General features: G+C 38.3%; 2 protein-coding genes across 3 annotated transcripts; one reads left to right on the top strand and one right to left on the bottom strand.

Annotated features, from left to right (window-relative positions):
* Positions 1-152: 152 nt before the first annotated feature.
* Positions 153-6,402, bottom strand: TRMT13 (tRNA methyltransferase 13 homolog). The gene is made up of 11 exons (XM_063345324.1): positions 6,097-6,402; positions 5,632-5,678; positions 5,477-5,543; positions 4,990-5,052; positions 4,788-4,857; positions 4,249-4,361; positions 3,126-3,293; positions 2,755-2,827; positions 1,953-2,027; positions 676-1,090; positions 153-357 (listed from the first exon to the last, which is right to left on the bottom strand). The coding sequence occupies exons 1-11, from the start codon at positions 6,283-6,285 to the stop codon at positions 162-164; spliced, it is 1,476 nt and encodes a 491-aa protein (XP_063201394.1). The 5' UTR covers positions 6,286-6,402; the 3' UTR covers positions 153-161.
* SASS6 (SAS-6 centriolar assembly protein) lies at positions 6,302-20,314 on the top strand. 2 transcript variants are annotated; one of them, XM_063345314.1, is made up of 17 exons: positions 6,302-6,402; positions 7,661-7,721; positions 9,546-9,625; positions 10,765-10,869; positions 11,717-11,888; positions 12,826-12,903; positions 13,901-14,020; positions 14,125-14,316; positions 14,524-14,718; positions 15,079-15,168; positions 15,264-15,443; positions 16,071-16,152; positions 16,574-16,683; positions 17,529-17,651; positions 17,958-18,046; positions 18,542-18,633; positions 18,731-20,314. In XM_063345314.1, exons 1-17 carry the CDS (start codon positions 6,335-6,337, stop codon positions 18,814-18,816), a joined length of 1,923 nt encoding a protein of 640 aa, XP_063201384.1. In that variant the 5' UTR covers positions 6,302-6,334; the 3' UTR covers positions 18,817-20,314. The 2 variants fall into 2 exon arrangements, with proteins under 2 accessions (XP_063201384.1, XP_063201385.1); XM_063345315.1 differs by lacking the exon at positions 7,661-7,721 and having other exon boundaries at positions 6,349-6,402.
* The last annotated feature ends 545 nt before the right edge of the window (positions 20,315-20,859 follow it).

Below are 20,859 nucleotides of genomic sequence, written 5' to 3'. Positions count from 1 at the left end.
TTGCATATTTGTAATTCCCAGTGAAACTGGGAAATATAAGACCTTTTCCTGGGTATAGGAAAGACTAAAACAGTTTTTTGTAAGCACTGAATTAGCTTTTTAAAAAAGATCAGATAAGTTTTATAGGGTTTTTTCCCTACCAATTCCAAATCTATCTCCTGTCACATAGTTGGCTCTGGTATCAAAGATGGACTTGGGACAGCTGTCAACAGGACATTCTCCAAGGACACAGCAGACTCTGTATAATACTGTAGTGCTGCCTTGTAGCCTCGTTGTTGTAAATATTCAATCCGTCCATGATCAATCAGCCGTTTACAGAGGCAACCTATCTCCTTTCGTTCTTCAACAGTAAGTATCCTAGTTTTATAAAAAGGAGGAAAAGAATGAACATGTGTCAGAAGAATAGTTTTGTTAACATTAGTAGTTAAGCTTAGAAGTAGTATTGACATCAATTTATGTTAATTTTAATTCAGGCAAGCATGGCTGTTTAAATATTTTAAAACATATGTCCACAAAAATTGTATTTTTAAAGTAGAACATTTCTATAAATTTAGTAATTAAAATGTTTCTGTAAAATGAGTCATTTTGAGGACCTGAAACAATTTCATGTACCACTATACATAACTGCTTTTCTGCAGGAGTCCATTTGCTAGGAAAAAAAATATAATTACATACCCTTGCAAAATATCAGAACCACCTTCTGTCTTGCTGAATGTTTGCTCATGTTCTTCTGTGTCGTTAGTTTCATCTTCACTTTCTTGACTTGTAGAGGCTCTGGTTGTGGTTTCTCGCATGCCACAAGTGGCCCAACTACTCATTCTCTGAAAATAATGAAATTCTAATGGTCCAAGTCCTACTGATTTAAAGAATTCTCTGCCTACATAATGTGTCCAGTCACACTTGTGATGGCAACACAGTGCAATAACAATTCCAGCTACAGGCTTACAGTCATCTTTATTGCATTCATTATCAGCAGAATTGCTAGAAGCCACCTCTGTCTTATCAGTCCTAAAGCGTTTTGTTGCAGGCTCTTCACTTTCTCCGTCACAGCAAGCTGTATAACTTTCAACCAAGCATCTCAAAGCAAGATCTGGGAAAAAACAGATATACACCCCTCAAAAAATAGTGATGAACACCACAGCATTATTTATACAGGCTCTATCATGGTCGAGAATGCACTTCCCATAAAGGAGAATAAAAGTATACATTACAAACTAAGCCAAAAAGCAGTTTTAAGGATAGCTAAAAATTACAAGCATGCTTTGAAAACATGAAAACCCTAAATTCTAAATGAATATTATGAATATTTATCCTCTTGAATATTTGTTCTACATAAGTGAATGTGAAATACTTTGGTTAACAAACTGGCATATTGTAAGAGGATCTCCTCCCTATAAAACATGCTCTAAAAGTTTGACATTTAGTACACAGTCTATTGAATAGATATATGTACTACTTAAACGCTTAACTGCATCATCTTTTGTAACAGTAACTATATAGGTGTCACATTTGAGATGTCTTTCTCTACTTAGTAGACATATAACATTAAAAAGAGTGTTTAGTTAGTTTAAAATGGCCAGGACAGAAACACATTCTTCTCACTTAAAAAGAAAAATATTTCGGAGTAGAGGCAAAGGTGTCAAAAAAAAAAAAAAAAAAAAGAGATACTTTCAACAGTTTGCAAATACATGACCCATGCCACCACGCACTATTCTTTGTTCTACTCTATAAAAAACCAGAAAGGTTTTACTTCTGTCTAATGTAGCCTTGCATCTATTATCCATTTACTATTCCACTGAAGTCAACAGATATTTAGAATATAACGGCGACATTCACCAACAAAGGGTCAGAGGGCAAGAAAAGCTTAAAAGGACAGTTTGGAAGATCAGTCCATTCAGATCGTAAGATTTAGTATCCTAACTTTCTGCAGTTAACACGTATACGATTCATACCTGTTGCAGCTCCACACAAATGCTTCCCAATTCCTACCACTGGTAGTTTTTTCTTCTCCAAAATAGGTACTTTCTCTGGAAGGAAAAGGTTAAAAAAAAACCCAAAAACCAAAACACACCACACATACACACAATCCATAACAACCCCAGAACCTCTATTATTATAGTTGGGGCAATATTTTTTTCTGGATAATACAATTTCAGCACACTTAAAAAATGAAATACATGTTTACCACTGCTGAAACTACAGTGGTCTGTACATACAGTTATAAGCTATTAAAAGGAAAATTTCTTTTTCTAAAACAAATGAAGAGAATCAGATGCTGTGGCTGAGAAGCCTATTTAACCATTTCAGCCTTTCTACACCGCCTATGAAATGTAAATATGACATTAATGCATCTCCTGATGAGAGCTGTTCTCACAAATTCTATAGAATTGATATGATTGATACCAATGATATGCATGACTTACTTTATTCTGCACACCTAAAACAAACAATGCAAAGGTGTTTAATCCTGCAGATTCTAAAAAACCTTCAAAAGTTTTTTCTTTTGGTATTTCTCACCCATAATGATGTCCTGTAGGTGTATAAAAAGCAGAAAATTTTAAATCTCCATTTAATATATGTATGCCTGTGTATACGTATATACACACTGTATTAACATGTCCAAACAACCACTGAGAAATATCTTCAAAACCAAGTACATTTAAGCATGCTACATACAAATTGACTTGAACTCCAGTATTCAAAATCTAAAATTAAGCCTTTATTTCAGAATTATGCAAGCCAAGAAGAACTTACTTAAACATAAGTGTTGAATATCAACTTGAAGCCTTTCAAATATAGAATCTCTTCTTTTATGTTTTCCATCCACCTGTGTAAACAGAACAAGATCATTAAGTAAGGCTGGCCACTAAAAATTATAATTTTGTTCCAGGTATTAATGTCGGACTTTTCTTCCCTGTCAAGCCAACATTTGCACATTTCCAACATTATACACCAGGATTTTTTTCTAATAAATTTGCTATTGGTGAAGTATGGAATCACACTTCCAAAACTTTTAAAATTTGAAGGCTTTATGTTATTTTTGAAGATAAAAAGCAAATACTAACAGCTTCAGTGACAACAGTTTAAAAATTATACTCTGATAACAAGACAATATTGTCTCTTACCTTGAATCTTGTAGTTGCCCTTTCCACAAGCAAAAACTGAACGTTTTCAACGTTCTGTAAGGCAACATCAACCCAATGAGACAGCTTTCCTCGCCCAGCTCCAAATTCAACAAAACATCTTCCTGGACCAAGTAAATGTAATTTTTCCATGTTACCTAAAATTGAAGCCTACAAACATAGATTACTTATTTACAAACCAAGCAAATGTATATACCATGTACTGGAATACCTGACAGAAAAATGATTACTTCACCAAACTGCAGAAGACTTTTTCAAGTCTCCCCTTCCATGAGGGATTAGGGAAAAAATCTTGTGTGTACAGAGGAAAGGGATTATAAATTCTGTCTGGTCAGCATCACCCTGCCTTTCTTCCACTGCTCACACAACTCCACCCAGAAGTTTTTTAAATGGAGTTCTGGGATCACATACACATTATATTATTTTTTCTCTGATGATTCTCGAAGTAGTCATCCAAAATATGGGTACTGTATTGGATTTTCTGTAAGGCATCAGTGCCTGCAGAGCCCTCTCTCTCTGCTGGATTTAGGCATTTTGTAATACACAGGGAAGGAAAGTAGAGCACAGAAAGAACATACAGGAAACAAACATTTCTCACTTTTAAATTTTTCTTCCCAAAACTTTCTATTTTACTACAATATGCAATCCATCTCCCTTAAAATTCTTGCTGTTCAATATACTTTAAAAATGTAAAAGGTAAACTCAGTTTTTACACATCTGTTACACAACCAGGAAATCTAGGATCAGCTCTCACAGAAAAAGTAAAAAAATTCCTTTTACTTCTAGCAAATACAACATTTTACCTTTTGTAGCTCAGATTTATTACGAGTTAATATAAAATAAGAAAAGTAAAATTGAGAAGAACACTGCACAATTTGTAATTTTATTCCAATATCCTAATAAAATTTTCTTACTAACAGTTAACAAAGCAGCCATTCAAAGGTTATATATATGCTATTATTTGAAGCGCATAGAGTTACAGAGCATATCAGATTTCCTCTACATGAAGCAACTAGCATTATGCATGCACAGTCATCAAATTTACAGCAGCAGAATTCCACATGTTTAAAAACATCTATCACTATTAGTAAAGCAGTGACCATACCTGTTGTTTCAAGTGCTTGAAAGCAGATTCCCCGTTCTTTGGGTCACTTAAGGCTTCTTGTAAAGCCTGGTGGGACAGTATTTGTTCCTTAAGGCGAAGCTCTAGGCCTGCACCTAAATGCAAAACTCTTAGGTATAGGTTTCCAGTTTCCAAGTTTCTGTTTTTGTAACACACACATTACAATATTCAGACATGAGTTCAATTTGTAGCACTAACAAAATAGTCTGTTGGGAGCATAAATCTATCATTCTATAACACAGCTCTATTGTTATCTCTAGGGATACTTGAGTGGGAAACAGAAAACACAAGAGGAAGGGAAAGTAGCTATATGAACAAAAGATCAGTATTTTATCATTCTCTCTATCTAGTTTATTATTTTGAGTAAAATTTAGTTATTGGAGTATTGCCAACATCTTGATGATAATTATGTCAGATGCGTTTAGTCTCACACTTTCACAGATATCTGACAACAAAAATAACAATGACTTTTTAAGTAATTCAATTTAAAACATCTTATTTTCAGTATTAAGTAAGCTCACCATTACTTGCTTTTTTCAACTTGGTAATTAAATTCTCCAGCCCTTCTTTGGATAGAGAAGAGACAGGTACCTTTTAAATAAGGGAAAAAAAAACGCCACTCACAAATACAAGAACTTTTTATTTTTGCTAGTTCTTTAGTCATATGCTAAATTGCAACATGTTATGTAGGGACTGAGCTTCAGAAGAAATAAATGTACTCACTTGTCTTTCTGGTATTTCTGCCCCATCTTTTAAACCTGCATTAATATCTTGAACAAAGTAGACCTTTAAAAACCAAAAGAAAAGAAATTTGAATTCGTTGCTAGCTTGGCTGAAGCCGGCAGCTGTCAGACTGCCAGACGCCTACAGCCTCCCTGTTAGCTTTGCTTTCGAGGACAACCTCTCCCCAAGCCTCTAAATGAACAGCATGGTGAGACTGTTCTTGGAGGACGCTCTTGAGAAAAATGTATTCGGCTTTTTCATTTGTAACTAAGAGCTGAAAAGCTGAACTACAGTGAGAGGGGACATGGAAGATGGGGAGACATTTCAGCAAGTACTTTTTCAGCTTCCACGCCATCCTTAGTGGTGCTGGCCGGGACTGCTGTCCCCAGGTCACAGCTGCCCCCAGCACGATCAGTTCTCTGCCGACCTGTGATGTTTAGGGTCTTAGATCTGAGTGAAAGTAGTGATGAATTTACGCTGCACTTACTGGCTTTGGCTTCTCTCTTGAATTACATTTTTTTAAATGCTTTTGTAGTTGGTCTTCGTATACAGTGCTAAAATCCAAATGGAAATAAAAGTAAGTAACAGCACTTATCATGTGAGCTCTGGCAAAAAATAGGAAAAGCATTTACATATACTTACTGTTTTGGATCAAGAGGGCATGGAATTCTTTTTCTGTCATTTTCTCCCTAATTATAAAAGAAAAGTTTTAGACAACACTTTAGCATGCATTCAGTGTTCCTGTTTTAGAAAAGCTGCTGAGGGACATCTGAGTTTCATAAAACATCTATTCTGAGATAGGTGGGTTAACCGGAACGGAGAGACTGAGACAGGAATTTAATACTTTAACGGACCCTAAAAGAATGAACCCGTAATGCAATGGCAGCGTTCCTGCTGGGCTGAACCGGCGGCCTCAGCACACCCAGGGCCCAGAGGCGGGCGCAGGCTCTGCCTGCCCTGCCCGTGCTGGGGGCCAGCCCAGGCGGACAGGCGCCCCCAGGCCCCCGGGGTGTCCCCCCCAGGGGTGCCGCCGGGGCTGCCCGTCCCCAGGAGCCCATCCTCCCTAGCCTCCGGGAGGCCTGCTGCCCCGCCCGGCCAGGCCGGTACCTCGTGCTGCCCGTGCTCTCCGCAAAAGCGCCGCCCAGGACCCGGGGTCATCTTGCAGAAGCGCTTCTTCCTCTCTACGAAGTAGGCACATCGCCCCGGTACCGGGGAGCCACGGTCCGGTTCCAGCTGCGGCTCCGGCGCCGCCATTTCCGTCCCAGCAGCCCCTGCGGTCGCCGCCTGCGGCTCCATCTTGAGGCTCCTCCTCCGCGGGAGCCGGGCGCCAAACTCGAAGCGTAAGATGGCGGCGGAGAGCTTGTTCAACCGGCCCGTGAGCGTGCAAGTGAGGTGCCAGGGCTGCGAGGAGAGGTGAGAGGCTGGCTTGAACGGCGCGGCGGGCTCTGAATTGGTTTCCTCAGCAGTTGCCGGAAGTTTTATTGCGTTCTTTTGGAAAAGGGCTGCTGAGTGACGGGCTCTTTCCTTCTTTCTTTTCTTCCTGGCCTAACAGCTGTGGGTGAGGGGCGGGGCCCTGCGCCTGGTGCGGGCGGTGAGCTGAGTAGCCGCCCGCCTTGTTCTTGCCTTGGGGCTGCTTATGGGGGGCCCCTCTGTGTTAGAGGGAGGGGGACTCGGTCGCAGCAGGGCTGGAGGCGATCAGTGAGAGCTGGAGCGGCTCCTGTGGGTGCCATGCCGGGCAGAGGAGGCACTGGTAGCGGAGAGCGCAGGCAGTAGCTTTACAGAAACGCCGTAGGGGTGCGGGGGCGAACGCGTCCCCGCCACTGGCGAGGCGAGGGCCGAGGTTTCCCGCTGCGGGTCCGGCTGGCCTGGCCGCTGTTTGCGCGTCTCCCAGGCCGCAGCGGTTGCCCCGCGGGCAGGCCCGCCTCCTCCTCCTCCTCCTCCTCCTCCTCGTCCTCGCAGCCTGAAGCCGGCCTTACCGCGGCCTCCGGGAGCGTTTCAGCTCCCTCCTTACTGCTCCCGTGGCGTGGGCGAGCCCACGCGTCTGTCCCAGTCGGTTTCTGCTGCGGGATAAACCATTGTAGGCGTGGATGCGTGGCTTAGCACTGGTGTTTGGGAAAGCCCAGGAATACCGTATGGGAAGCGTCTGCTGAAAATATACTGAATTTCAGCAATATAGGCCCTATCTGGACCCATTAGACAATGCATGCAGGCGTTAGGGCTACTCTGACTTGCCTGTGTTAAAAAGCACAGAAGGGCTGATGGCAGTGGGTGTATTTTGTAATGCAAATAACTTCTCGGATTGCTCAAAAAGAAGTAAGTGAAGACAAAGTAGTGCTGTATGAATGATTATCAAAGGTTTCAGCAGTCATTAATAAATTTCAAGAAGCTTATCCAAAGGTTCTAGTTTCTGGACAAAGTTTCAAAACTTGTGCCTTGCTATTTAAAATTTGGTGTGTGACAAGCAACAAAAAAACCTGACCTGACTGAGGAGCTGTAAACCGTGGGGTTTTCAGATATCCTAGTAGTAGTCATCAATGGGAACTTTCTCGCTATTTCTACCTAAATTTTTGTTTTCAAAATGTCATTTAATTCCTGTAATGTGGCTACAAACATCTGTTACTTGGAGAATGTCTTCTTCATTTGTTACTAAGTTTCATCTTTTTGTACTCAGGAGGTTAAATGTTCGAGTGAACGTTGAGCTACTGTCAATTTCGAATCCTGTTCATAAAAAGGTTTGTGGATTAGTTATGTTTGTGTCATTCATTAGGTATAATCTGGATTTCATTGTATAAGAGGACAAATAGACAAAAAGCAAAATAGTATTTTAGTATGTTTGTCACTTGACCATCTTTTATTTTTGGTATAATTTCTTGAGTAATTTAGTTGGTTTGGTATGGTGTTTTTTTTCTAGCCCTTTTAGTCCTGTCTTTTGTATTCGCTGTTCATGATTCTTAGTAAACTTGCAAATCAAAAGTATTTGGAGACCCTCAGAGGAACCCGAGTTAGAGCTTAAGAGCAGTCTCAACTATACTCAACACTTATTTAAGAATAAGAGCAGCAGTTGTCTTTGCAAAGTCCTCATCTTAACTAGCAAAAATTACAGCTTATATGTGGTTGTAACATTATGCTTTTTGTTGATAAGTGTGTTAGTCTTTGAACTTGAACTTGTTTGGAATTCATCCGGGGGGTAGGAAGTAAAGTACTAAATTTGCAGTAAAAAAACACCTCTTCTTTCTCATAAAAAATAGCAATGAGGTTACTGCTGGAGGATATAAAATCTTTTTTGTTGTGTGTCTAATTTGTCACTTAAACTGTACATTCACCTACCATGATGTTAAGATTGGCCATTAGTTGGTTATAGTGTTATTGAGTAAAGGTTTGTTTCTAAAGGAGTACAGCATTTCTTTGTAAGATTCTGCCAACTGTGACAATGATAATACTGAGTTCAGTTAAGAACTGTGTGCCAAGTTGCAGCCTGCGTCAGCAGGAGCCTGGAAATCCGGTTGGGTACATCAGTGAGTGATCAGTCTAAAAAGATAACTTCAAATGCTTGGATCAGTTAACGAGATGTCAAACCAAGCAGGCATTTTTATGCTACTCAACAACACACCTTAGCTAATTTGGGATGGCATTAGTTTTAACATAAGGTGGCTGCACGTGTAAATCTCTCAGTTTGTTTGTATGCCTCCGACTGAGAGCTTTGTTAGTGTTACTGGTATCTCAATTACTGAAACTTGTTTCAGTTCTGTGTATGTATACGTGCTATGGTCACACTTCAGTTATGTTGGAAGACCTGTCAGGTTTCTACTTCCTTTCTTTTCCTCTGTTAGGGAATATTACATTCTTCACACAGGTTTGAGTCTCCTTACAGAGAACAGATGCCTGGGCCTAATGTACCAGGTGTTTTGCATAACCTTAGCCTTGTAATGAAGACTAACATTTACAGAGAAGGCAGTTTTCCCCAGACACTGTGTAGACCTCCAGCTAACAAAGAGTTTATTTTTAAAAGCTAGGCAACATAATGCTACAATTTTCCTCAGTAGCTTCCTGGACTTCAGATGTATCTATTTTATGTTTGCTTTGTGAAGCTCTGTATTCAAATAATATAAACTCTTCAGAAGATAGTTTCTTAAACTTTTTAGGAGCAGTATGCTCTGGAAAACTTCCAGTTACGGGAATTATGTGTTTGAGATGCATTTCAGTGGACTGCTAATGTTACACTCTATTTCATGATGGGGAAAAATAGCGAATAGTTTTCTTTCTGTAAAATGATGAAGACACATTGAATTTTGAAACCTTTGCTGCTCAAAGTTGAAGGTTTTTACTTAGTTTATTTTTGTGAGAAAACATTTTTCTGTTTTTCCCACTGTAATATTTGAAGTTGTGTTAAATGTTAATGTTTTCCACCTTCTGAATTAGTTGCCACAATTCTGTCGTATTTTTGGCTAAACAGTAAAAGCATTAAATACTGTTTGCAATATTGTTTACAATATTTAAATAATCCTACAGGGTGGTTTATAGTGTTTTAAATCATACTTAAATGTCTGTTTTTTCAGGATTTAGCTGTTCGATTGACTGATGATACTGATCCTTTTTTCCTTTATAACCTTGTCATATCTGAGGAAGATTTTCAAAGGTAAGTGAAATTATCGTGTCTTGTCTATGAGATATTTCTAAGTGCCAAAAAAAATGAAGGAATATCTTTTATCTTGTAATTTATGTTTTGGCATTTTTCACTTTTGCAGTTTTGTCAGTATTTTAGCAGTATCGTTCTCTTTGACTAGTCAGTGAAACAACCAAGTACAGGAACAGGATTGGCTCAGGATTATAGAGATGAATGACAGAATCATGATGTTAAGTTCCCTGCACAGCTACAGTACCACAGTTTATATTACTACTTGAATCTTCTGTTTATCGTAATTACTTCTTACAGACTATTGTGTATGTGTGAACTATTTCAAGAAGTAATTGCCAGAGGAAATTCTGTTTGCATGGACATGGATTCACAGACCTGAGCCTTTGTGTTATGGTTTCTTGCATAGTAATTGTGCTGTTTGGTCTCATTTTACTTCACTTGCTTAGAATTTGGTCATCAAATTCGGGCACCAGGCATGAACAGTTCAGTCTTCTGCTTTGTTGTTTGGTGATTGGTTTTTTGTTTGTTTGTTTTGTTGTTTGGTTTGGTTTTGGTGTTGTTTTGTTTTGTTTTTAAAGAGTGATATAATCACTGTGTGGATCAAAAGGCAAAAGTAAAACACTGTTTATAAAACAGATGTGCAGAAGTGTTTTGATATACAAGGTATGACTTTGTGCATACCCTGTTGAATGTCTGTTTCTGTCTTCGAGTTTACTGTGTCTATGGTGAAGACAAGCAATTAAATAAAGAAGTAGGCAGATAAAGTCTTGATAATGGTTGAGTCTCCCCTCATTGTCCTTTGCTTCTTCCACGAGCCCTTATCCAATCACCGTACCACTCTGTGCTGTAAGGAAGGCGTCTACTCAAGGGAGCACATTTTTTGTGCCACAATAACTTTTTTTCTTCTTAGTGCAGCTCATTTGCAAGAGCTCTTGAAATCAAAAACGTCCTCTAGGGATTATTATCCAAGACGTGATCACATTTCTTCTGTATTCAGCATTAAAAATGACACGCTAGCGGACTTCAATGACGTGTTCAGTATTAGTTTATTCTGCTAGTGGAAACAAAATATTTTATAGGAAATAAATTAGACTTCTATATATCATTAATGTATTTTTTTTTCCATTCTGTTTATATAGTTTAAAATCCCAGCAGGGTCTCTTGGTAGACTTCTCTGCTTTCCCACAAAAATTTATAGATCTGCTTCAACAATGCATTCAGGAACAGAACAAAGACATCCCAAGGTAGGTAATAAGGGAGTGCTGTAGTACTCTGTGTGTACGTGTCCTTAACATACTTGCCAGCCACTCAGACTGAGAAGGGTCAGTAGAACAAGGATGATTTAACCTTCCCCTGTAGGCATCTGAGTATCAGTTGGTGGACGTGCAGCACTGGTGTGTTGTTGTTCTCACCCCCGCCTTTTTTTTTTTTTTTTTAACATGCTAGAGAGCTAACCTGAATTTGATGGACTGAGGTGTAAGTCGTACTGTTTCACAGGAGAAGGCAAAGTTATGAGGCATTCTGACAAGGATTTTTTTTTTCTTTCATTTCATTGTTCAGATATTAAGATGTGAGGGGGGAGACCTGAGGTCCACTCTTCCCTGTAGTGGCCTTTTCACATGTTATTTTTGTTTGTGTGGGTACGGAGGAAGGCCCTGTCCAGAATACCTTGCTCCACTCCAGGAATTGGGCCGTTTCCTGAAGCATCTACTGTGTGCTGTGAATTTTACTAGGTTGTAGGATACCTAAAACATAGGAGTCTGTTTTCCTTTTGAATTTGGTTACAAAGGTCTTACTTGGTTTTGGACTCTTAAATCTAAGATGGGCTTCTGAAAATTTTACCAATAAACAAACTGATTAGTTTTGTACATTTCTTATTATAAGGTGCAAGCATTTTAGTTGATAATTGTTTGTAATATTAACTACAACATAGGGATCGAATTTCATAGTTCTTTTTCAAACAAAAACCGGACAGACAAGTTTCATTGCAGATGTAAAAATATATTTTATTTGAAAATAGCTTGTAGGATCTACAGGTAGTTTCAGGAAAAGAAATATGCTAAACATTTGATTATTTTTTATTTTCCCTAGGTTTTTGCTGCAGTTGGTTTCTTCAGCGTCTGTTCTAGATCACACACCTGTCTCTTTAAATGTAGTGGAGACCAACCCTTTCAAACATCTTACCCATCTCTCTCTAAAATTTCTACCAGGAAATGATGCAGAAATAAAGAAGTTTTTAGCCAGCTGTTTGAAATGCCTTAAGGTAAAATGAAGGTTTGTCATAGTTGCAACTAGGCCTTGATGCTATGTGTACATAAGCATTTTTTTCAGTCTTAACACTTCAAAAGTATGTACCAAATTGTATGTTCTAGTTTATTTTTTATTTTAGCTCATATATGTCATTGCATGCAGTTATTTGGGCGCATGTTATGAAACTAAATTGTTACTGTCACTCTAGCCATGACAATATTACATGTATATTCAGCCAAGCGCTATAATTTGAACTGGCAGAAGATCAGGTATTTTACACGTGCAGTGCCTGTAGTATGCAGCTGTTGAATGCTTCAGTGTCTCGTGCTTCATAGCCTTGCGCTGATTGCCAGATCAACTGCAAAAATAAAACACTAAGCTTTCAATCTCTTTGTTCTGCAGTTGGGTTTAGGAAAGCATGCGCGTGTGTATGTAATTTTAAGGCTTTATGGACTTCAAGGGACTAGTAGCTATAAATACCAAATTAAAATTGTAATGTTGATGCAGTTGGTAGCGTGCTAGGTTTTATTTAATGAGAAATTAGTGGTCTCATTAGTTTGACTGTTGTCTGTTTCAGTTTCATAACCTGGGGTACGTGTCTCTCCTACTGTGCTGCCATGGTTATAGACACCTAATAAGCCATTTTAATAACACAAACTTACACTATTTCACTTGATTTGATGTTCATGCAATTCCTTTGTAAACAAGTCTTTATGATAAGATATTTTTCTTTATAGAAACTTGGCAAATAATTTCATTCAGAGTTTTTTACCTTCTGAACCAGTGCTTTTTCTTTTAAATGTATTAATTATACATACAATTATACACAAATATACACAAATATAGTGGGTATGTGGTTGCTTAGGCAGGGTATGCTGATAAAATGGAAGCTAAGTACTAGTTGTATTTTTGGGAACTAAGGATTTGACCTGATGTCAATTTGTACATAGGAAGACAAAATGATGCTGGAAGAAAAGCTTAGAAAAACTGAAGAGGATCTTACCAGACAGCTGAGCTACACTCAACAGGTAATGTAAATTTTTAATTTTCCTGATGTAAGTTGCACTTCTTATAATCTGTGGCAAATGCACTTCTTGTGGGCTGGTTGGTTAGTCACTACCTAGCCAAGATAATTGACTTGGGAGTGAGTGAAAAGGAGAGTAGTCGTTTACTGTAGCTTTTCTTAAGAATGAGTAAAGCGTGCAACTGAAAAATAAAATTTAGGTCTTACAGTACTAAAGCAGAATTTTACTTTATTTTGCACAGAGGTCTGTCTGCATATGCATATACAAATTGTATACCAGATACACGGTAGTGTGAAGATAAATATATTCTACATATTCTGTGAATAGTTGGAAATCCTTATATTTGGAAAAATGTGAAACCATGATAAATAAATCCGAAGTCTTGGACTTCATGTTACTCTACTACTTTCTGATTTTTGCAGTCAGCCCAGTAATGACTTCGTATTTGTGTTTCAAGAGGATGATTTGGGTCAAACTCTAGAATTACCAAGTTGACTTTTTTGACTATCATGAAACAGAAAAATTCCATTAAAACTCCTGTTATGTAGCTTTTTTGGAATGGAATACTTGCTTAACTCATCTTTGCAGTTTCAGTTGGAGTTACTGTATGTGTTTGCTGAATGTGAATGCAGAATTACAAATCAAAAAGAGGAAAAGATACTGCTAAAGGACTTTCTTCCCCCCCGCCCCCCACTAGAGCACTTTGTGTTATAAGGGTAGGGAACATCAGCAGGCTGTTTTTTCACTCTTAAATAATTGTTGGAAGAAAACACAATTTGAAATTAAGATTATTTTATCCACAGTATCAGAAAGGTGCTCTTTAGCTTTTCAGTGCCTCACTGTTCACACATTGAACAGATATTTTGGCACCTCGTGCTGAAATGTAGACTTTTCTTAATAATTCCATGTCTGTTTTAAGAAGTAACAGTAAAGAATCATTCAGTATTGACCGAAATGCTTGAATTTTTAAAACTCTGTTTGCTTTGTCAAACTTCAACAGAGCTTGTCAGAGAAGAGCCGAGAACTAGACAAACTGAAAAATGAATGGACATCACACACTGCAGCTCTAACAAACAAACACACCCAGGAGCTGACAAATGAAAAGGAAAAAGCTCTCCAGGTATGACAACAGAGAAGAATTAACAGTATTCATATATGTTAATATTTTCTTGGCCTAATTTTCAAATTCATTGACTAACTACTTCGTTTCTTTGCTTCTCATAGGCACAAGCTCAGTACCAACAACAGCATGAGCAACAGAAGAAGGAATTAGAAAATTTGCATCGGAAAAGTACCCAACAGTTGCAGAACAGACTCTCAGAACTCGAGGTCATCAATAAAGATCTAACAGAAAGGAGATACAAAGGAGACTCCACAGTCAGAGAACTGAAAGCAAAGCTTTCTGGAATGGAAGATGTACGGCTTGTTAATTTCCATAACCAAACTTACCACTTTTAGAGCACTAACACTGCCTGCCTGTGCATGTAATAGCAAATACAGCATATGAAGTTTGTTCAGCTCTTCTTCCTTCCACATTATGCTTACTATTTAGATATATCTGTTTCAATTACTATTACAGGCTTTCTTTAAAAAAATAAAATAAATTCCTTCTCAACACTCTAGGAATGTCAAAGAGCAAAGCAGGAGGTGCTGTCGCTGCGTCGGGAGAACACTACTCTGGATGCTGAATGTCATGAAAAAGAGAAACTCATTAATCAGCTGCAGACACGAGTTGCTGTTCTGGAACAAGAGATCAAAGATAAAGATCAGCTGGTTATTAGAACAAAAGAAGTATTAGATGCGACACAAGAACAAAAGGTTCCTTCAAGTTTCAAAATAATTTTCTCTAAAGCTCTGTAGAACCTTCTTAGTTGCAGTCTCTATAGATCAGCAGCTGACGCGTTTTTATGAATACAGCAAGTAATGTAACTTTCAAATGTAGTTAAAGCTTCTAAATTACGGCATCAAAAGCATACTGGATTCAGTTTTACAAAGGTCAGTGCTTGTGAACAAAAAAAATGGATGAATGCAGATACTATGTAATTTGACTGAAAAGCAAGGACTGTATTTCTTGTAAGAATTAGTTCTCAAAGAATTACTGAGGTTCTGCTTGAAATCATAAATGATGTCTATCATGTTGTTGTTATAATACTTTTAATATTCTTTTATTCTTTAAAGGTGATACTGGAAGAAAGTACAGAGAAAAAACAAAGTCATATTGAAAAACTGGAGACAACAATTAAGTCGTTGTCTGCTGAACTTCTTAAGGTTTGTTTGAACTTGCCATTATCCTTATGAAATGTCTTCCTTATTTTTACACGTTCCTTTATTTTGAGAATATCTGATTTAATATTTTTTAATAGGCTAATGAAATTATCAAGAAGTTACAAGGAGACTTGAAAACTCTCATGAGTAAATTAAAATTGAAAAATACAGTGACAATTCAACAGGAAAAACTGTTAGCAGAAAAAGAAGAGAGACTTCAAAAAGAGCAGAGAGAATTGGAGGAGATGGGACAATCCCTTCGAGTGAAGGAGCAGGAGGTATTGTGGCATGTTAACCCTCTGGCCTGTAAATGCTGTTGTATGTAGTGGGTTGGCTTTTGTGTATTTTAACTTACTTATTTACAGCAATAAGGTCTTAAATCTTTCCGTGGAATAGAATATACTCTTTTACTTAGTTAACGTGTTTTTTTAAAAGTGTCATCGACGTTTCATTTTTTTTCATGTTAAACTGATTTGTAGGAGCCATCCATCCATATGGAAGAAAATTAAAATTGTATTAAGAGTACAAAACGATATAATGGATGGATCGACATCCTTTAGAGGGCATGTTTGTGTGACAGTTGGTGAAGGAGGCAAGGACAGGAACAGAGTGAACTTTTTGTTCCATTAAGTAGATTCCCCTGCATTGAGTTCTTGCGTTATTTACTCAGAGAAAAATTAAGGTCGCAAAGTTTTGTGGCTGTCATCTTGTTGAAACCCTAGCTAAAAGTAGGGCTTATTTTAAAATAATTATTGTATTGCATTTGTAAAACTCTGTGTTCAAACTTCTCGAAGTAATTTTAGAACTTCATAGATCCTTTTTGTTTATTTATATTATATTTTTTCTTCAGTTTGTAATTAGTAGTAGCTCCTGATGGTGTTATAATTATTATGGGAATATTGCAGGTTAGCAAGCTCCAAGAACAGCTAGAAACAACAATACAAAAATTAGAAGAAAGTAAGCAGTTACTGAAGACCAATGAAAATGGTAGGTTTGTACAATTCCATTTCTTCTGCCATAAAAATGACACAGTGACGTGGCTGCTACTGAAAATTAATGGAAGTAACTTTATTGTTTTACCAGTGCCCTTTTTTGCAAAGGGCTGCGATTATGGTAATTTATGGAAAATCAGCTTCTGTCTGTAGCAGGTGTGCAACAGGTGAGAGCTGTGAGTTGGCACCTGTGGTTGGCTGGGGGGTGTGCGAGGGGGGGTGGCTCCGGAGGAGGGAACGTGCAGGGGAGGAGGAAGCTTGAGCAAAAAGGCTTTCCATGGAACCCGGGTTCTAGTGATGCTTGCGCTTAAGGAGGAAAAATAGCCCACCAAGCTCTCACTTTTTTTGAGGAAGGGCTACTTGCTGTTTTAAACAGCTTGACCTTTTTTTTTTTTTTTTTTTCCCCATCTCCTCAGTAATCACATGGTTAAACAAACAGCTGAATGAAGTTCAGATGGCCAAGAAGCTGGAGCCTTCTGCGGGTACACACGCTGGTGTGAGGGCTGCCATTTCGCCTCATGGCATGGTAAGACACAACTATACATAACATGGTTATGATCTAGTCATCATTTACTGAAATGTGTGTCCCTAAAAGAAAAAACAAAAGTGCTCTCATCTTGTTTGGGCCCTATAGTTTTGGGTGGGTGTGGATTTTTATTTTGTTTGTTTAGGTTAGGTTTGGGTTTTTTTAAATAACATAATACCCTGTTGGGTGCTACTTGATGCTCTGGCCTTCTAAGCAAGAATTTTCTAAGCTCTTATTTATTAAAATACAGAGGAATGCAAAATTAGCTTGGAAAAGATGAAGTGCAGAGGGAAGGGAAAAAAAAGGCACCATTTTTGTGTTGTGAGGTTCACTTACATACTAATTATCTTTGTATAGGTTGAAAAAGTAAGCGTACTATTTGAATACTCTTATTAGTGATATTTAGAAACATGAAAATAAGCAGTAAGAAACATTACCTACTATCTTTGTTAAATACCATGGCTTATTGGTTCTTACTTGGTGTTGTCCCCTGTGTACAGCTGTGTAATGCCACCCAGCAATTGATGAGCTGCTTATTCAGTAGTGGAGGGGTGTATTCATGCAAAGGGGTCTCTGATTTATAGCTAGATACACTTAATATATTAATCAGTTACAGGGTGTGTAGCTTATTGTGAGCTTATAATTATTAGCTAAGAGTGTTCAACTCATCTAACTTCATAGAAGTTGCAAGTTTTCCCCAAGAATGTGAATCTTGGGAAAGTGCTGTTTTCTTCCCATCAGGAAGACTCAAATGAGCGTTAGCTTTCTAATTGTGGCTAGCTGATAATTTCTGAATCTTGAATCTTTCTAAAAAATTACTTCAGGAATTGTTTTTTCTCTTGCAGTCTGACCGACCGTCCTTTCCCAGCTCAGGAATCAGTCATCCCATTTCTCCTCTGTATGCCTTCCAGAACTTTCCGGAACCGGCACACAACCAAAATGTCAATTCCCAGCGTCCAGTACCAAAGGCAGGCACTTTGACCTTTCTATTCATTTAAGAACGGGATAACATAAAACAGCAAAGCTTAATGTTTTGAGTATTTCTCAAAATGCATGGATGTTTACTGTATATCCTAGTACTCTTCAACTCCCCGTCCTGAACACGATCACTATTAGTAATAGCTAATGCTGGACTTCAGGTTGCTTTTTCTTGCGCGCTTTGCTGCGTGGAAGTGCTGTGCCAGGAACAGCAACATTGGTCCCCCGATAGTTCACACTGGGACCCTCGTGTCTGGAGTTTTTGTCTCTAAACTGCAACTCTTGCCTTTCTGCAGGTTCACTTCAACACGCAGCTTTCAAAAATGACTCGCTGCTCAGATGTCCCAGCAGTGACTGCAGCCGCTCATCCAGCAAATAAGGAGAAGTAAGTTAAGTGTCATGTATTGCGTTTTTAGTGGGGGGTTTTATTTATTATTATTTTTATCAAGCCATTTGTCTTCTATGTGTGTCTGGAACTGAGCAAAACATTTCCAGTACCAAAGCTAGTTCCGAGATCTGCCTTTCTCCATCACTGTGTTAATGAATTTTAAGTTGTGGCAGATGTAATTGGTCACTAAGCATGGCTTGTAGGTAACAAACCAAGAGCCGTGCTCTCAGGAGTGGGTCACAAGGAACAAAAGTTTGTTGTCCCTCCTGGTGGTAGATCTAAGGCTGTCAGGTGATGGGTCAATCAGAAAATTAGTTCTAGACTGTTCTTAACTTACTCAGTGCTGGTTTACCTTCAAATGCTGAAGTTCATATGAATGCAGTAGTTCCACTTTGAGACTTTTCTGAATGAGTCTGTATCCACTTGGTGTTAATGTGCTGCTAACTAACTACATTTGTTTTAAATTTTATTTAGCCTTTTTTTTTTTCCTAGTGGTGATAATTTGGGGCTGGATTCAAAGTATTTCAAGAAAAAAGACGACAGCATTCCTTTACGAGGGCTCAGTCAAAACACAGTGAACTCAGGTATGTATGGAAATAGTAAAACACAACCTTATTTGAAATGTCCCTAAAGGAATAGTTACGGTCCTAAGAAGAGTATCTTGTTTCTGCTGTTCTACAGAGTATCTGAAACCCTACTTAACAGCAAAAGCCCAGCCGTCACCGAAAGCTGCGGTAACACCAGCCTCAGCTTATTTTCCTGGATAGTAGACGGGGCTCTTAAATAAGAGCACTCTTTTAACCATTTAGGCAACTTTTGGATGTCCTGTGATAATGTATTAGTAAAGTATCAATGTGAACTGACATCATTTTATAAGTCTGAATCTGTTTTCTCTGAGAAAGATGCCTTGACTGACCTGGATGACTTTTCAGGATACTTGAGCCTAAAGAAAAGACGAAGCTTTATGCAGCCTCAGCTGTAGCTGTAGTTACGCCACTGGGGCTGTGCAGAATTCTCAGCACACGGGAGACACTCGTGTCTGCCTAAAAACCCACTGAAGTGCACTGACTTTTTTGTTAGCGGAACTGACAAGCGTGGCTGTGTAACAGCTGAAATGTGCACTCTAGCAGGCCCTGCGAGAGAGCATTCCTCTCCGAGAACTTTCTTGATGCCTTTCAGAGAAAGGCTGGTGCAAATGGGAAGTGCTGGAGAACAGGGTGAAGCTGTCGATGGCAATAATGGTCAAGCTCATACGTTAGCACGACTGCCTCACTAATCCTCCCTGACAGTTTTGATTTTAAAAACTTGTTTAATTTAGAACCAACGTATTTGAATTGCATACAGATTTACAAATATATTTAATATTAAACATGCTAAATTATTTCATGGAAGGTATAAAATTATAATTTAAAACTCTCATTCTTGGTTATCCCAACTTTTCTATTAATCTGTCAGTATTATACTCTACCGGCCACCACGCATAAAAAAAAAAAAAGGTTCTAAGGAGAAGTATCTGAACAGTTAACTATTGAAAAGTGTCACAACAGCTAAAAGCTACTTAATTTTTACTAATGGTAAGGCTGTGTGAAATGTAAGATACTCTGACACTCAAGTTTAGGGGGACTGAGTCTGTTGGGCTCATTCTACTGCCCGGGTTCAGATGCTGGAGTCATGTAACAACTTCATTCGGTGCCACCTTCTACTTGGTGTCCCAGTAAAGAATGGGCGTGCAAGTATTTGTAATATACAAAAGACACTTTTTAAATGATTATTTACATACTTTTGCTGTTAATGATATTTCATACCTTTTACCTTAAGTAACTAAGTGCATCCAGAGGATTGTCTATTTAAGTGGTTTGTTTTGCAGTGCAAAATGTGTATATTTGTTTATAAATCAGCACCATGTTAATGTATATTCACTTGTTTTGGCACGTGTAAGTTTCAAAGGCAATATTAAATGTTTTTTATCAAAGCCTCTGCTTAGTAATGTTTTAAGAGTATGAACCCAACATCTCCACTGTACTGAAATTCCAAGCTGAGGTAAGTGCCAGAATGATACCATTTCATTCACCTTACCTTTTTCTGGAGTTTTCTTCCCAGCTTGTTCGTTTCCCCGCCCAAGGCGGTGCTACTGGACCACCCTGGCTGAAGGTCTGTGCTTACGCTGCTACTTCTAGCTAAGTTTTAGTAGGTGTAAATTAATGTAAATCTATTTATCTAGAAGTATTGTAAGCTGCTCTCAAAGAGGAAGCTGGTAATTAAGATGGGGGAGCTTTCCACATCTCCCCGTCCTATTCAAACCTGCATGAAACAGAAGTGTAGCGGGCCCAGGAAGCCCCACACCACTGCAGCCCAGGGGAGGCAGAAACTTCAATTAAGGTCTTAAGAGACATTAACAATTATTTAAAAATTCATTAAAATATTTAACTTTATTAACAGTATATTTACATATTTATTTTTTTCCTGCTCTTGGTCAACCATGGTGAATGTTCAAAGGTAAAAAAGCATTAAGCAATAACCACAAGATGAAAACATTTTAAACCTATACAGTACTTTATACACAAATTTATACAAAGGAACACTTAAATAATACAACTGGACACAAAAATATACACTTTTAGAGAAATTCACATCAGTAATTGTATAAAGCTCTCTTCTGTACTAAGGGTCCTGAAAATTTAGGACTAAAACATTAGCTCTGTAATGCAAAAGGGTTATTGTGACAGTCCTCAAAGGCCACTATATAGCACACGGACATATTCAAGGCTATCAGCTTATAGTTCAGTCTGTGTATTCAAGTTTTGAGGTCC

This window comes from Chroicocephalus ridibundus, chromosome 8 (genome assembly GCF_963924245.1).
Source record: "Chroicocephalus ridibundus chromosome 8, bChrRid1.1, whole genome shotgun sequence".
NCBI classification, from domain to species: Eukaryota; Metazoa; Chordata; class Aves; order Charadriiformes; family Laridae; genus Chroicocephalus; species Chroicocephalus ridibundus.
Note: the sequence above shows the minus strand (reverse complement) of the source record. Positions and strands in the feature narration are given on the sequence as shown.